The 18,618-nt window shown below is 43.6% G+C and overlaps 1 protein-coding gene across 1 annotated transcript in view; it reads left to right on the top strand.

Annotated features, from left to right (window-relative positions):
* grin2aa (glutamate receptor, ionotropic, N-methyl D-aspartate 2A, a) overlaps nt 1-2,568 on the top strand; it is a 171,931-nt gene extending 169,363 nt beyond the window's left edge. The window contains exon 16 of the mRNA XM_078284416.1: nt 604-2,568. Within this exon, the coding sequence (XP_078140542.1) occupies nt 604-2,568 (1,965 nt within the window). The remainder of the gene's footprint in view (nt 1-603) is intronic.
* The last annotated feature ends 16,050 nt before the right edge of the window (nt 2,569-18,618 follow it).

Raw genomic sequence — 18,618 nt, 5'->3', positions numbered from 1 at the left:
GGGGTTGATTGATCTTGTGTTGTTCTTACAGCTCCATCATATTAATAGTTTCCATTTTCAGGGAGGGGTACAGTCTTATTTGAGCGTATGCTGAAAAAAGAAGCCCCGTCAAAAACAAACGTGTCTGGTGAAAAAGAAAAGAAAGCTTAATGTACCGTTGAGTTAAATTTGTATTTGATATTCTAATTAATAAAGATGGTAATAAACGTCTGAGTTGGTTCAATTTAGAATGATTTGCTGAGTCACTAGTAATTCAATACATTTCAGTAAAACATTATTAGTTTAAAGTACAGAGCACAGATCTGCTTGGGCAGAGCTGTTTGAGATAAGTAATCATTATTGTTTTTGTCTCTCTCTATTTCTCTCTCCATTCCTCCTCATCTTCGATTTTCCCTTCTCTCATTCCATTTTCTCTCTTTCCCTCCCTCTTGCACATTTTCTGCCTCCATCTTTCCTCCTTTTCTTCTCCTTTTACCCTCTACCACTTCTGTTCTCTTTGCAATGTTTCTTCTTTCGCCCTCTTTTCCTTCCCTTCCTCCTTTCACATACTCTTCTCTCTATCCCTCCACCATTCCACCCATTCATCCATCTGTCTCTATGCAGGGAATCTGGAGTTGTATTCATGGCGTCCACATTGACATGAAGAAGAAGACGGATCTGGACTTTAGCCCCCAGGCCAACATGCTCAAGCTCATTAAGTCGGCCAAACAGATGACCAACATGTCCAACCTGGGCGGCTCCCGCATGAACTCACCCAAACGTGAGTTCATGCATTCGGCTGGCCCCATGATTATGGATATGATGGCAGAGAAGGGCAACTTCATTTACGCCGACAACCGAAGCTATGCGCCCAAAGATATGATCTACGGGGACACTGGAGACCTGCAGTCATATCTGACCAACCGCCACAAAGACCACCTCAACAACTACATCTTCCAGGGGGGCCAGCATCCTCTGACCCTCAACGACGCCAACCCCAACACCGTGGAGGTGGCGGTGAGCGCCGATGCCGCCCAGACCAACGCCAAGCCGCCCCGGACGCTGTGGAAGAAGTCGGTGGACACGCTCCGCTCGGGGCCACCTGGGGCCCCGCCGATGCCCGACATGCTGATGCCAGACCCGCGGATGTCGATGAAGACGCAGCGCTACCTCCCCGAGGACGCGGCCCACTCTGACATCTCCGACTGCTCCAGCAGGGCAGCCTCCTACAAAGACCCAGAAAACAACAAGCACCTGAAGCCCAAGGACAACTTAAAAAAAAGATCGGTGACGTCAAAATACCCCAGGGATTGCAGTGAGGTGGAGCTGTCCTACTTAAAGACTAAGCAGGTCAGCGGCGGAACAAACCAACCCGGGAGAGGAGGAGGGGGGGAGAAAATCTACACCATCGACTCGGACCGGGAGCTGAGCCTGCACTCAGACCCCATCCACTACCGCGAGAGCCGGGGTCTGGCTGCAGACGATTTGGATTACCCCGAGATCTACTCCGACCACAACGACAACTATAGGAAGTGTGATCAACCAATCATTCACCTGAACTCCTCCCCTCTGCATCACACAGACTCAGATCTCCTACCAGACCCAGCCTACTCCAAACACTATAGCCTGAAAGAGAAAAATCTTACCCTGTCACCGCACGAGTCCAACGACCGCTACAAACAGACGCATTGCCGTTCCTGCTTGTCCAAAATGACCTCCAGCTACCCAGGAGGAGTGGCATACACGCCCACCGCGTCTGCCGCAGCTTCTGCCACACGGTCCCCGTACAACCGGTGTGAAGCATGCCTCCACACAGCCAACCTCTATGACATTAGCGAGGACCAGCTCCTCGCAGACGCCTTGGTCAATCCCAGCTTGCACCACCAACAGCAGCAGCAACCAGATGAGATGTTCGGGCTTTACTGGCCGCAGACGGACGGGCCACATGTCCAGAAGAGGAACCGCTTGAGGCTGAGCCGGCAGCACTCCTTCGACAACATCATGCTGGAGAAGCCCAAGGACGTAGACCTGGGCCGACCGGCACGCAGCGTCAGCCTCAAGGAGAAGGACCGCTTCCTGGACTCGGCATCCGACTCGCCCTATGCCAACCTCTTCGGCATGCGCCCCTACTCCGGCAGATTGTTCGGCACCGGGTCCAAATCGATGCTGTTCAACCACAACCTGGAGGAGAGCAAGAGGAGCAAGTCCCTGTACCCGGACCACGGCTCGGACAACCCTTTCCTCAGCCACTCGCTGAGGGATGACACCAGCAGCAGACTGGTCCACGGGCGCAGCTCCTCTGATATTTACAAACAGCTGGCGGTGGCCTCATCTGCGGCAGCCCTCGGAGCGGCCCCCGTCAAAGCACGCAACGACGCGAACAATCTCCGCTCCTCCGTTAAATCCACCACTTCATACTGCTCACGGGACGGGCGGATAGCCAATGACATGTACAATACAGAGCATGTGATGCCTTATTCAGCCAATAAGACTAGCGCATACCCGGCCCCGCGTGGTGTCCTAAACTCAGCCCAGTTCAGCAATAGACGGGTGTATAAAAAAATCCCCAGTCTGGAGTCAGACGTTTAGTCGATATAAGAAATGATGTGTTTTTCTCCTTCTACTTACTCCTCTCTGGGTTTGTATTATAGTTTATCAACTATCTTATCCACTTAGGGATGCCATAGCCACACTACTTTTTTCTTCCTCTTCTCTTCGACATCGTAATCCAAACGAACTCGTACCCTCTTGGGTATGACCAGTACTACTACTACTCTCTTTGCAGATGATATCACCATTTCTGTCCATTCTCTCTCATGTATCAATGAGTTGGCTGCATGGCTGGCACTCTGCCATAAGGTTTCCTGGTGTAAAGGGGAGGGGAATTATTAACCCCCAAAGTATAAAAGGGGCAGGAAATGACACAGTCCCATTCGTGGGAGAGAGAAGGCTTAAGTAACATATAATGGAGGACTGCTACCAGAGGCGTTGGGGAAAGAGGCAGTTGATTTGAAATAGAGATTTGGGAGGAAGCGGCGAGGAGAATGGGAGAAATGATCAAAGAGGGAGAGCAAGAGAGAGAGAGGTAATAACGACCTCTCTTTCTCATCCCCTCCCCCTCCTCCCCCCTCTTCCTTCCCATCCCCTCTGTCGAGCGGCGGGGCTCGCTAGTTGAGGAGGAGAGGGCTGACAGGGAGACCAGATGGGCGCGTTTGATGTCGCGGCCAGACACGGAGGCGTCCCAGGAGGGCAGGGGCGTCACAGTGAGCTAGTCCAACGGTCTGCTGCTTGTTACTCTGACAAATATGGCCACCAAGACACCTGGCAGTGGAAGAGGAGAGAGAGGGAAGGGGGAGAGAGAAAGGAGATGAGAGGTAAAATGCCACAGAGAAGACTATCCAGTATTTCCAGAATTTTTTGGGGCTGTTAGGTATAGGTGTACTTGGTCAGAATTTGGTTTCATACGTTAAGCCCAGGCAAAGGGATGTGATTGGTGATGAGATGCTGAGAGTATTGTAGGTGCTATACAATGAACAATGTTTACAGACTGACAAATAGACAGACTGACAAAATGACTGATAGAAAAAGACAGACAGACAAACAGGGAAACCTGAGGCAATTGATGGGCATTTCATTTGTGGCTCTGCACATAGAAAAATAATAGCAAAGTATTGCTTTTTATTCTATTAAACTATAAGATTTATTAGGGATTCTGGCATTCGGATCCCCCTATTTAGGATTTTAGTGTTTGCTTATTTGGTAGCACAATAACCATTAGTTTTAAAACCTCTCCCACCTTTGCTTTGGAAAAAGCATATCTTTCTGAAAAATACCGTCAAGAGTAGTAGATTATTTTGCATGTGTTGATTTTTTTGGTGTCGGAGAAGAGAACATACACACATATACAACACTCAGACACACATTTTACATGTCTATGAAAAGGGACTATGTCTTGCCAACTATGGTGGATGGATACGTACAATCGATACCTTGACCCTTGACCTTTATGCTTAGTAAATCAGTGTCATGCTCTGGTTCCTGCTGCGAAAGAGCGAGAGAATGGCGGAAGGGAAGAGAGCAAAGAGAAGATAAACAAGGGAGCAAAAGGATGAAATGACACCTACGTCCGCACCACCTCGTCCGAGGCGGGGAGGGGGTGGGGGCTGATGTGTTTTTGTCTTTTTTACCTCCCTGCCGCTGAAAAACAGGGTACTAGCTATAAAAAAAAAACGACTGACGATTCCTTCCTTCTTTTCCTCCTTCCTTCCTCCCTTCCTCACTCAACATGACACACATCGCTAGAGTGTTGGCTCACTATATAATTACTTAACTTTGTTTCTTTGGGGTTTTTGTAAAATTGAACTCTGTCGGGTGGTTCGGTCGGCACGGCAGTAGCGGTGCTGTATCTAACTTCTGCAGTCTAACTGGGGATGGGGTTATCAATTATTGATCATTGATTACTGGGACAGTGAAACACGATCCACGATCAAGCAGGGCTCTTGGAGAGGATCTCAAGACTACTTATGATGGATCCCTTGTTTACCTTCATAGCGGGGTTGGGGTAGGGTGGGATGGGACGGGACGGGGGGGTTGAGACGGAGAGGGACGGGGCCGAGGCTCCACTGTTATGTACTCATAAGTCAATCATGTATCCATCTCGGTGTGGAGTAAGTCGTGTGTGTGCATGGCAGACCTTGGGTAAGCTTGAAGTCTCAACCAGAACATTTGGTTCCTAATCTGATTGTTTTTTTGCATTTGTTCGTTTGATTGTTTTTTTTTTTCATGACACTCAGCCGAAAAAGACTTGCACACGCACACTGATCCATGTACACACGTGCACACCCATACACACACTCCCTAACACACACACACACGCACACACACATCTTGTAGCATTATACTGTACATAAGTGTACAGTCAAACAAAAAAAAACATGTAACCATCTTGACTGACTGACTGATTGATTTGTTGATTGATTGATTGGATTCACAAAGCCAAATTGTATCAAATAAAATACCTCAGGATGGTTTTTGTGCGTTTTGGGGGAGCTTCAACCGTAGCAACTCAACACAAACACGATGTGACGCGGCGCCGATTTTTTTGTGTTTTTTGTAAAAAACAAAAAACGAAAACGACAAAAACACGATTTGTAGCGACCGCAGAGCCGAATGAAACTTTTTCTCCTTTTGATGTTTACCAGTCCAAGGTCTTCCAGTGCAGTTCTCTGCTCAAGCTCATGCAACCCACGTAAAAAAAAAAAAAAGACAGAGAGAAGAGGAGGAGAAGGAGGGAAAGGAGGGATGGCGGTAGAGGGTTTAGATCTTTTTTCTTTTTTTTTTAACCCTTAGCCAAACGGAGGACGTTACGTAAAAATCGGAGAAGCTAGCCTAAGACGGAACCTCTCTATCCTCTCCATGGTCTTCGAATGGCGGATGGCCGCGTTAGCTGCCTGCGTTCCGATTGAAGCTCCGTCTTTTCTTTGTCTCTTTTTTTCTCACACACAAGCAAAACCCACGGTCATATCGCCCTTTTGTACTCTTGGAATACTGCAGTGAAGCTCTCCTGCTCCCCCCCCTGTACGCCTCCTCTCTCCACCCCCCGCCTCCGCTTACCCCAATGTTGACTGACGAGCAACATGTGTCCTTTTTTTGCATCTAATCTGCATATTTATTATTATCATATTTATCTCCACATGCTGCTTGCGTGAGCTGACAAGTGAGCAATATGCACATGTAAAAAAAAATATATATATCAAACGGCACCGGAACCCTCGCGTTTTATGAACTCATGGCGATTTGTTCTACTCGTTCTACTTTTACAGAACTGTCATGTAAACTGATGCTGTTTTATGTTCACACACACACACACACACACGTGCAAACACACACACACACACACAGACAGACAAACATACACACCCAGACACACCCTTGTGACGACAACCCTGCTCTTTTTAATGGCAAAAATGTATTTTAATTACATTTAATGATAAATAATGAGGTGATGGCATGCAACCCCAGATGTAACAATTTTAATGTTTTCTGTTTTTCTTTTTCTTTCTTTTTTTTTCTTCTGTTTGTTATTTTTGTTATGATGTTATGATCACTAATGCGTTGTAACCAGGTGTGAGTATATACATATTTGAGAGAAAAAAAAAAAACATACTATCTATGTTGAACACGATGATGATGCTGCTGCTGTTTTGGGGGAGAAGGCGAGGACTTGACCCCGGTGCGACTTCCCCATTGGCCGACGGGTCGCTATCAGGCCGCCCAATGGGGTCGCGGGTCAGGGGTCAGGGCTTGGTTCGGTAAGGTGGGACATCCTTGCTCTTCCTCCAATGGCAGGTGAGAATTACTGTATCACCAGCTCTGCTTCTCTCTTCCCTCTCCTTCACCTGTAGTCAGGACTTCAACTGTAAAGAAGATAAAAGAAAAAAAGCAACCCTCTACTTTGAGTCTGCTCTCCCTCCAAAGATACGAGACCTCTTTCTTTATGGTTTGCTGTAAGAATAGAGCTTTTTTTTTTAAAAACTAATACTTCCTCAAAGACTTTTAAGGAACTATTTTGAATATATTTAGAAACGACACCTGTATACATCGCTTGTAAATTCATACTCGAAGACATCATCATGGAGAATTATAAATGATAAAGAGTAAAAACGATATTTTTTGTGTGAATTTCACAGGAGCTCTTCTGTACAGTGGCACTGTTTTTTTCTCTCTGTAGAGCGACTAGAATAAAACTTCACCATTCACAAGGTTTGCTGTCCTGTCACAATTCACCACCAATGCACCTAGCTGCCTGTCTGCCTCGCTTTATATGGAAATAACCTGCTGTTTCTCATCTACTGTGTATGTATTTTCCTACCAGGGTGTTTACCTCATATGGATATACTTATATTTTAGGGATTTAGGTGATGCTTACAATGATTGCAACGATGTGTTTCACCTTTAAGGGTCTAACTTTCCGAGAGTCACTTCTTTCTCAAGTGGATTGGGTCCGAGGAATTTAGGTCCAATTGTTCTACAAGCTTACAAATTTTTAATTTTGAAAGGTGGGATATATAGGGCCATCTATTGGGAGGATACAAGGGTGAAATGAAGATGGAATGTTGAATTTGAAAGGTCTAACTCTAAAAGAAAAAAATAAATAAATACAATTATTGGGTATTTCAAAAACACAAATGTTCTTTCATACTGGCAAACATTTTGTTACGAGAAGGTATCACTTGTCAAATGGTGGATGTGTCATTTTGATGAGAACTTGGCAAAGATGGTCTTGGGAAAACCATGTGTTGCATCTCAGCAAGATGTGATATTGGAACTATAGGCAAAATCTGCAATGGTGCTTCATTCTACTAATACCTCTGGTAACCTCCCTTAGGTGTAGATTACATTAAACCAAGTCCACCATTGCCTTGTCCACTATAAGAACTGCAATAATTGATTACTATTGAACATCTATATTAAGTGACATTTCCTAAAACTGTAAAATGTAAAAATGTAAATACTGTCTTAATCACAATGCTAAATGTCATTGATGTCATTTAGCAAGTATGCCCACATTTATTTGTAGGCGGCAAATATCAGCACAGTCGTGCAAATGCTGACAAAAAATAGCTGAAACAATTCCTCATACTCACCACCTCCCCAATCTGTTTGCTAAAGTATCCAAATGTTCTCTTTTAAATGTGAATCACTTCTGATCCAAAATGAGATATCCACCATTTGAAAAAAACAAACAAAAAAACACATCACACCCACTGAGAGACAGCACAACATTCTAAGAAACTGTAGTAAAAACAATAGTTGTTAAATTAAATCCACTTTAACAGACTTGATCTTATGTTTCAGAATGTTTCAGGGTTTTTTATTTTTTTGTCCCCTTCAAAAACAAATTTGTTCATGCAGCTGTTGGCCTTTATCTGCAAACAAAAGGCCTTGATTAATGTTCCTCTGGTAAAGAGAGCAGATGTTGATCTTGTCCCTTGAGCTCTGTCAGTTGATGCTGTCATTTGAAAACCCATTTCTAAAAAGTCTTATTTTACAGCAATTAAGAAAAACTGACAGTCTTCCCATTGACTCCCATGCAATTTTCAAATGAAACAAAAGTTTTACAGGCTTTAGTTTTTGGCCCTCTGCTCAAGAAACTTACTCGGCACATATTCAGTCAGAGTCATGAGGTTTTTATCAGCTCGACTGAACTTGAGACTTCATGATTTTCAAACATTCTCTCTGCAACTGAACCAGGTAAGCCAGGTAAGAAAGGTAAGATGACACATTTTCTCATTGTCACAAAGCCAGAGAAGCAGAAACACACACACACACAAATGCACACACACACACACACACACACACACACACACACACACACACACAGAAAATGTCTTATTTAAATACACCAGTCAGATTAATATACATTCCTATCATGGACAGCACACCCATTTACAGGCACACTTCAGTGCCACCTTGGACTGTACCCTCCCTTTATTGTGGGTGGAACAGTGAGTACGTGGTCCATCAACCACAGGTTGGACAGGGATCTGAGGTTTTAGTCATTCAGTCACTTCACCGCTGCTAAGTAATAAACATCCTGGCTTAAAATGACTTTGGCTGGTGGCCGTGTTGGAGGTTCTCAGCTCTTGGCAACAACAGCTGAGAACAATTGATTGCATTTCTAAACTTTTGACTCTCAGCATTCGTCTCAGCATTCAGTAGACATGGTTCACTTCTGTGCTGTTTTTGACTGCGGTCATCATTTTGACACTGATCTGATCAAATTTGTGATAGTTGTTAGCCAGCAAATCATAATATCTGGTCAGCTAACCATCACTTTATTGTTGCAAACATGTCTAATTTGTGCACTAGCCAACATATCTAGTAGAAGCTAGCATTAGCAGCCATCATATGTTAACATTAACATTGGTTGCTTTGCTAAACTAGCCTTTTGGCTAGTTGGCTAGCTAACAAAACCAAAAACTGTGTTCAGGTTAACTGAGCTGACTCTACTCAAGTTTCAAATTCCCAAATCCTGGAAAACAGAGTGGTTGATTATCAAAACCAAGAACGGCAAGTCGATACTTGTGTCCTTGTGGAGAACGTTCTTCCCAAGTTGTCTTGGGGAGAACGATCTTCTCATGAAAGTGAACAGAGAAGCTTCCTTACAGTTTGAGATGGACTGTACTTCACATTGCACGCTGATTCATTATGAGACACAGCTGTTAGTTTTCCCACCTGTTAACCGGCTCTGTACTGTAGACTGCAGCGCTGTTCGGACGTGATGCGTCATTGTCGCAATGAATCTTGGGTCATCTCAAGTCACCATCCGATGCGTCCTCGATATTCTGAGGTTGGCAAGGAAACTTCTGGGTTTTCTATCCGTCCTCCGTCCTGTCGTTCTTTTGATTTGGAATCGTGCTTCAACGGTTAGATATTACATAAAACACGTCATGGAGGACACAAGAACGCACAAGAACGCGTATTGATAATCAGACAGTATCTTTAATGGAGACCTCATGCTGCACTAGTAGGCATAAATATAAATTCCAACCAATAAAACCATCACAGATTTTTGAACAATCCTGCCCCTCCCATCAAATAAAACTGCCTTTTTCTCCCTAACTGATATCCCATTGGTTTACACTTTTGAATGATCCCTTATAGGGCTGCACGATATATTGTTTCAGCATCGACATCGCGATGTGCGCATGTGCAATAGTCACATTGCAGGACGCGCGATGTCAAGTAAGGCAAATTAACTCAAACACGTCATGCTACAACTTTTTTGCTGATTGATACAAAAGGAAAACTCGCAAGGTTCTCATTTTCCATGACTAATCTACAAGAAAAGTCCATCTGATATTACATAATTTAGTCTGATTTAAGGGTTCTTGGGTACACAGAGTTGGATCAGTTCCCAATGTGCTCTGGTGAAGGGGTGCACTTCATCAATTTATCAAACAACCAAAGCAGGCCCCACTAGTCGCCTACCACAACCTGAAAATGAGCGCTGCCTGTTTTGGTTGTTTGACAAACTGATCAAGTGCACCCCTTCACCAGAGCACATAGCGAACTGATCGCTGTGCATGCAGAGTCTGTGTATCACCTGCCTGTACTGTCACAGATAATGTCGCCTGGATGCTAGAGGCAGGCGTTCAGTTACGCGAGGCGGCTTTTGAGTGCGTGTATTCCCGTTATCAGCGGCACCTCATCCCGGTGCTGGTTAAAAGTTAAAAAGTTACTGTCACGGGGCTGGTCCGTGCCCTAATGTAAGAAACGCTTAACACACACAACACACACACAAAACTTGCAGTATCCAGATGTATCTGTACTTACATCTTGCCGGCATATAAATCTGTTTGTTGCTTGAGTTTGAGAGTTTTACCATCCTCAGCCGCGCTGGGAGGCCTGTTTATCTTCCACCACGCAGATTAAGCATACATTTGAACATCGTTAGAAATGGTAGATTACAGGTAAATAACACAACTGCGACACACAAGTCCATTTGTAAAGTTTATTAAGAAACGTGTTGTTTTTCCCAAATACCTCTCCACCTGTTCTCTCTCCACTCCATGTAGTGGAGGAGTCCAAGCTGATTTCTGGAGGGGTGGCAGAGGGCTGAACCAAGTGTGGTAGAAGTAGGAGGGGGGTTTGTTTTGTTAGAAGAGGATAGACTTTTAAAGTACCCAAATGATGAAAATTATGATTGTTAATTGTATATCTGTACATGAATAACACACTGCATGTATCTGGTGAAATTTCCTGTATTTTTTCATATCGCAATATATATTGCAGAAAAAAAAGATATCGCAATGTCAGTTTTTTCCAATATCGTGCAGCCCTAATCCCTTACTTTATTATGTTCCGCCCCAACAATACATCAAATCAAGGAAGGAAAGATGCCATTTCATGGGTTCTTTCAACTCATAGTGCTTTGGCGTAGAGGCTAGGGCTAAAGACAGACCTTTCACTTTCATTTATAACCTAATGTTGCTGAATTGACATACACGCCACAACACACCTTTTCAGGTATCTCTCTTTTCCTAGTGTGATTTTTGTATATTTAGCCATTATTTGTGCACAGCCAATTCTCCAGTGGACCTCCATGATACCAATCACAATGCATTGTGGGAAACAAATGTTATGTAATACCCTGCAGTATAATGGTGCTGTGGTGTAATAGTTGTCATTTTGGTGATGGAAACCAAACATTAGCCTGCATTCTGTAACCACAGGTGGAAAAATACAAAATACAGTTGAGTGTTTCAATGGAGATGGAAAAATGGAGAAAAAGTTTCATTGTGTTTGTATGTGTTTTGCGTGTTGCACATGCGCAGGTGAGCCCTGATGCCAGAGAGGCCTTGTGTTGTGACCGCTCATTGACCTTGCATGCATATGTGTGTGTGTGTAGTGTGTGTGTGTGTGTGTGTGTGTGTGTGTCCAACTCACAGAGCTACGGGAGGCCATTTGGGCTCCAGCTACATTTACCATCTGCCACATTCCCCCTATCCTTTCCTCTCGCCTTATACCTCTTTCCCTGTCTCCACCCGTTTTATTCCATCGTTCCCTCTTTCTATACACCTCTTTTTCTATCTACCGAACCCCATTCCCTTTCTCCATGATCTTCCTCAACGTCCTTTCCACCTATTTCCTTCTCATCTTGCAAATCTTTTTCTCTCTGTTGTATATTCCCCTCTTTCTCCAACTGTTTTTCGCTTTCCCTCAACCTGTCTCATATTGTTATATTCCTCTCCACTTCTTTCTCTGCCTGTCTCTCTCTCTCAATCTCTGTTTATCTCTCTCTCTCTCCTCTACCTCCTCTTTTTTTCATGGACCACTGTCTTACCCCAAATCGTCCATTTTGAGATCATTAGAAATTAGGAACGCAAGTTATAAAAAAAAGCAAAATGATGTATGCTCACTATAGAGAAACAGAGAGAAATTGGAGCAACAACAACAAAGAAACACTGGCGGTTTGATCATTGTTCTATTTCTTCTGCTCTCTTTCTTTCTCTCTCTGTTTATGATTTACAATCATAGTGCACTGTGTTTTATCCAGAAGTCATTTTAGGACAGCATTGTTTACCCACAGCAAAATGTGTGGGATCAATAAGACCGCTTATTTTTATACCCAGACCCATGCAATTATACTGTGATGCTGTCGGTATCAAGTGAACCAGAGGGAACTTAAAACCTCTTTCCTTGGTAGATGAACACTAAAACAATTTTGTCACTGGACTGCAAACATCCTGCATGCCCTCCACCCTGTAAACGTGACTAGATAAAAGGGTCAGATATTCATTATGTCCCACTGAGTATTCAGGTTGTTTTCATGGCTCTGCCCATTAAAAACCTGTTATCTTGAATACCAATAGAAACTTGCTTTGATGTAAGTGTGCATAAGTCACCTCTTACGCCTATGTGAAGATTTGCCTCTAGCAACATAGCTAATAAAGCTGTTGTGGGACACGGATGGAGAAAAATTGCAGTTTACATGGTACTCTATGTGTTTAAAAGGGTTAGAAAAGTAGGGTACTGGACTGGCCATCTGCTATTGGCTGGTCTTTGGAGCCAGGTGATGTCAACTTCTATAGAGTACAACAGGTGGTGACATCACCTGGCACCAAGGACCAGCCAATAGCAGATGGCCAGTTCAGTACCCTACTTTCCACCATTAGGTGTCAGGCTTCACCACAGATTTGGGTTTGGGGTTTAGCTACTCTTTACATTTAGGTTAAGGATAGGCAACTAAAATAACTTTGGTTAGGTTTGGGTAAGGTTTTGGTCATGGTCAAATAAGAAAAACTTTCACTAAAAATAAGAAAAACTTCACTCGCAGTAGGAAACTACAAAAACCAGAATTTGGAATTGAACCCTATGATGTATCCACTCATCTACCACCACAACCACAAAACCCTTACTTCCCACCGCACTATTTCAATGCCAAACTACTGCCTGTTCCTAGTCATCTTAGTCATCTAGACATCCTTCATGTAATCCTTAGCGGAGATCCTTTGGTGGGAAAGTGTGTTCCTCTCATTTTTTGTGCACAGAGCATATATTTGCATTTGAAGACACAAATGCAGTAATTACCTTGGCAAGTTCTAAATACTGAACATGATTAAAGCTAGTTCTAGTTCTAGCTCTAAAAACTAGGAGCTAGTTTTTAATCATGTCCAGTATTTAGAACTTGCCAATGTAATTAAAAGGCATTTTAATTATTTTCACCTCAAGTTGAGTGCCTTGGTTCCTCATTATCTTCCTGGCTAATATATTTATCCTCTGCCAAAGAGCACCTTCTGGTTTGATACAGTTGATAGTTTCAAGAAGCTCTCCAGTCCTATCGCCCTTTATTCTACACAAATGCAGTAACTTTGTTCAGTTTGTGCATCAGTTATGTATGTCCTTAGGTCCTTAGGTGTGTGTCTTCAATAGCCAACATACTACACAACATACTACACAGTCTAAAAGATTTCAGCATTGCTTCACAAAATTGGCAGACTTTTATGAATGTACAGAAGACACAGAGCTTGTTTTTTAGATGAGATTTGACAATAAACAAGCGGAACAGATTTCTGAACACTCGGAAGTGTCTCAGAAAATGACTCAACAGCGTGACACATGATGGGCTCTTATGGGCTATTCCTCTTTAGCTATTCCCTTTGTATCAAACCATCTTGAAAACCCATCGCTGCTACTGAGAGGGAAAATTGTTACGTTAAAGCAAGTAGACACACGAAGACTGTAGGCTCTCAACGCGGTCGTACACGGAAGACGCGCGAACGCGCACGCGGGCACACACACGCACGTCTTAGCCCAGCTGTGTGATTCTGACACCGGCCTAAGAGGAAGTTCAACACCCAGCTCGGGGGCGGGTTGAAGAATGATTGACGGCTCATGTAACATCATCTGATGATTGGCGAAGGGCTGGAATGGCCACATATCAGACCTCTCAGACCCGTCTCTTCGTCCCACCCACACACTTCTACCCATCCTATCCGCTTTTCATCCTCAGCCCTTTGGCCTTGATCTTAGCCTTAATAGCCCAGTTTTCACTGCAAGGCCAAAGAAGGCCAACCAGGGCTTACTCATCCTCTCTTTTATTGAATTTCACCCCAAATCGTCACCCGACAAATGGCCCATTGGTCATGTGTCTAGCTCCAAAAACAGCCAGCCTGTGATGTGAGGCTTGCTGAGGATGGGCTTTGCAGGGCGGTTGGGCAGTGTGTGTGTGTGTGTGTGTGTGTGTGTGAGAGCCTGAGAGCGAGCCAGAGGGATAGGAGAGGGGTAGTAATTGAAACGGGGGTGTCATTCGTTAGATCACACAGAATCAGCAACTGTGTGGGCCAAACAGAGTGGTGCAGAGGAATCCATTTGTGTGTAAGTGTGCCTCTGCGTGTGTGTGTGTGTGTGTGTGTGTGCGTGCGCGTGTGTGTGCGAGCGCTTGTGTCAGCCAGCTCAACAAAAAGACTGTGGCAGATCATTCTTCTTCTGCGGAGAGACAGATGAAAGAAAGAGAAGAGAGAGAAAAGGGCACTCGTTTATTTTGTCATTTTCCATTCTCCCCCTTGGTCCTCAGAAAATCACCTCCCATTTGATTCTGGGAGACAAACAATTGGCACGGTCAGCTCCCCCTCAGCCCTCCCTGCTTGTGTGTGTGTGTGTGTGTGTGTGTGTGTGTGTGCGTTCAACAATGTGTGTGTTAGTCCATGACTGTTTGCCCATAGATTTTTCTATCAAAGGCCATTCTGCGCCGCTTATATCCACCCAGTGGGAATCTTTAAACCTATCTTACCTCTTCAAACACACACATACACACACACATACACACACCCCCCTGCCAACTAAACTCATAATTATTCTGAACTACTTTATAGGAGCCCAGGGAGGAAGAAATGGGTCTGATTATTAGGAAGAAAAGGGGATCAAAGTACTGCGCTTTAGCCCACTATACTTTCCTCTCAATGGTCTCCTCGCACAAAAGGTCCCTGCCTTAAGAAGATCCTTTGAAGGGAAAATACAGTCACAGTGCTTTATAGATGGGATATTATTGGCTGGTTGACCATGTGTGCTATAAAAGCACATGAATTTGTTCGAGATTGACCTTGACTTGAGAAACAGTTACTGCCAAGCGGAGGCTGCTATACAAAATGAAAGGTTGTGTGTCGCTATGCAAGATAACAAAAATTGTTTAGAAATATGCGAGTGATGTATTATCCTTTGTTTCTATACTGCATATTATTCAGCTGCAGTAAAATTATGCACTTCAACTACATTTAAAACAATAAGCCCTTTTGTGAGACCACCAGCCTGCTAGACTATGATGTTTTACTCAATTACCATAACCATACGATGTACCCACTGTTATACATAATAAATAGATATATTATTTTTACTAAAGCGCCGACTAAGCCAATTTTCATCATTAGTGTCCTCACAGCAGGGTAAGAATTAACTTTATTTTTTTTTTTTCCGGTTCAAGTTTATTTTACTATGAAATACAGTAATACATTTGAATTCCATCTTGTCAAATAAGCTCAATTGGTGCCATGAAGATTCATTTTTTGTTTTAAATCATATCTTATAGTCCATCTTTTACTCCTTTTTTACGATATTGGTTGTTTTACTTTTGTTCAACGCATCAATGGTTTGGATTGGCATTAACTTCTACTGCTGGCTGCGTGATACCAACAGTTTCCACTGCTTCAGGCTGCGTACTCAGTTGTTTCCTGATCAAAAACCACTCCATTTTTCTCCCCCAGAAAGCACTGGAAAGAGTTGTCCCACTAATCACTTACGGTGGCCCACAGGGGACAGTATAGTTGCATTCATGCATGAATATTTAAAAAAAAGCTACTCCTAATTGTCAGGGGGGCATGTTTTCCCCCCTCGTTTTTAATTTCACGGGCATTTTATGAACTTTCAAGGGTGTTTTTACCCAAAGCTCCCTGTTAATATCTGACCCTGCCTCACAGCCATTCTGCTGCAGCTTGTTCCTGACACATTGGTGGCATTTTGGGTATGCGAGTCAAAGCCACCAAGCAGAAGTAATGTATTAACACAGGAGTCAATTCTGGCTCAGCTGGCAGCATGGCAGTGAAGCCTGGGCTACTGGCTGATTTTGAACCATTATGCATTTAGAGACAATGAAATGTGAAATTCCAGTTGGGATCAAAAAATATATTACACCCAAAGTGAGGACAAAATACAGGTAAACCTAACAGTTACCAAATTAGCTAGCAATCTCGAGAACAACAACAATTTTTTGAATTTAGCAGGGAAGTCAGTTAGCTTACTAGCTAGTTAGTAAGCTACTAGCTAGCTAGACTCTGGTAGCTAACGATAATGGACTAAATATAAACATATCTCTATGGATTCTTGACCTTCTTTCATTTCAAATATGTTTTTCAGAGGGGAATATGTGAAATGAAATATGTTTGTATGATGTGTCTTGGTACACAGCAGTAGGAGAGAGTGGGCTGGACTCGCTCTTCCAGGTAGTTTCCCACCACGAGTATTCAAAATGGCCGCTGTGTGAATAAGGTCAATTACAACCAAGGTGACCAACTCACTAATTTGCACATTAACCGGCATTAGATTTGCACTGGTGTGTTGGGTTGGGTTCACTATATCCCAACAACTCAGATAGTGTCAGCTGTCAAACGCAGAAAACTTTATTCAGTTGACTTTTACATACTTTGCTGGGATTGTCTGTGTCTTGGATTGTCGTATGCGGCAAACACAACCCATCAGTTGCCCCATTGTTTTGGTATTAAAGGGCAACGTAATGGAATCTGATATATGACTCAGCGAAGAGTGATGATGACAGGAACGGAAAGACAGAGAGACAGAAAGGAGGGAGAGAGAGATGGATGGACGGAGGGAAAAAGTGTTTTGCATTGTTTTGGTTAATGGATTTGTGATGTCACTCCTGCAGGATTGATGGCGGCTTGTTGGTTTCTGCTAATGGAGGGACGGACGGAGGAAGGAGGGAGTGGAGGAAGAGAGGGAGAGAGAAAAAGGAGTAGGGAGAGTTTGGGAGAGAGGGGGAAGTGGAGAATGCAAAGGAGGTGACGAAAGGAAGGAAAGGGAGAAACAGGAGGAGGGAAAGAGGGATGAAGGTAAAGAGGGGAGGATGGATAGAGGGACTTGAGGAAACAGGAGAAGTGGGGGAATGGAAAGAAAGAAGGGGAAAGGAGAGATCAAAAGTAAAAGCAGAAATAGAGACAGGAGGGAAGAAGAAGGGAGTGAAAGAGAGTGTGATAGAGAGTGATGCAGCGTAACAGCGGTTCCTTTAGCCTTTGGTTGCCCTGAATAGATTCACATTAGAGGTTCACTGGCAAATAAAGATAGTTATGAAACAGCAACACACTGACGTTGCCGCTGTGTGGCCTGGTTTAAAACAGACGTCACAACTGCTGCAAGTCATGAATGAACAAATGCACCTCAGATCTCTCTCCCCCCTGACTGTGTGTGTGTGAGTTTATGCCAACGACTGTAAAAAAAGATGGATGTCACCATGTTGACTTGCATTTTGAAGCCACTAATAGGCAATTTTGGGCGCTGGCATGAAAATATGTCACATGTAAAACCAGATACTGCATAGTAGAGGAAAAGGGTGAAGCTGAGATGGTTATTTTGGTTGCTACATCAAGCCATAGACTGTAAAAAAAAGATGGATTGAGATGAGCGTGATGTCACCCATAAAACCTGCCGTCATGTTGACATTTTTTGGAGCCAGTGCAGCCAGAGCGAAGCCAGGGGTTGTCTGTAGTGACGTAGTGCCGCCTGCTATTGGTCTGTAATCAGCGACCTGTCAATCACTGGACAGGCAACCTGTCAATCACTAGGAAAACAACCCAGTTTTATAATCGTTATATCCCGTTAATGACGCAATTATTTTGAAAATTGCCATAAGGACATACATTAGAAGAAGTGAAATTAGCTACTGAGACCATAACCTCTTGTCAAAAAAAAATTACTGACTTTGTATTTCGAGTGAGAAGTTGGGTTGTGGTCCCATTGACTTGCATGGAGTTGGGCGGTTTGGAGTCTTTTTGTTTGGATGTTAGAGGAATTGCCACCTGCCGACACTTCTTTATGGGCTTCAAAATTCACCCGTGGTTTCGGCTGCTTGCATCAAACCAAGTTAGCTAGCTAGCTAGGTTACATTAGCTAACGTGGGATGCAGCATAACATCTAAAACTACTTAGTGAAGAACCCTTAAAGTATCTGTTAGTACAATTTACCATAGAGCAAGACTTCAAAAACTACACATAACTTACCTTTATTATTAAGACATCTACAGATCAAAGAGCGTTTCCCGGACAGGCACGGGAGTTCACTGAGACTTTTCACGGAGTTCACGTTTTTTTCCTACATTAACATTAAGGGAAGTGGTCATTGTGACTAAAAGTTCTAGTAGGAAAAATGTATTGGCTTTGTGTTTTGACACAGACGCTCTAGTTACACTGGTGTATGTGAGCTTTAGAACTGTACTGAGACCAGCCTGTAGAGGGCAGCAGAGCCCATTTGGCTTCAGGTTTAAACCTGGATCCCACTCCCCTGGTTTATGCATGTAATCAATCATTCAGGTGTGCATTCATTTGTGTGTGTGGTGTGAAGTGTGTGTGGTGG

This window comes from Centroberyx gerrardi, chromosome 7, assembly GCF_048128805.1.
Source record: "Centroberyx gerrardi isolate f3 chromosome 7, fCenGer3.hap1.cur.20231027, whole genome shotgun sequence".
Lineage (NCBI taxonomy): Eukaryota > Metazoa > Chordata > Actinopteri > Beryciformes > Berycidae > Centroberyx > Centroberyx gerrardi.
The sequence above is the reverse complement of the archived record's forward strand: the minus strand, read 5'-3'. Positions and strand labels throughout refer to the sequence as shown.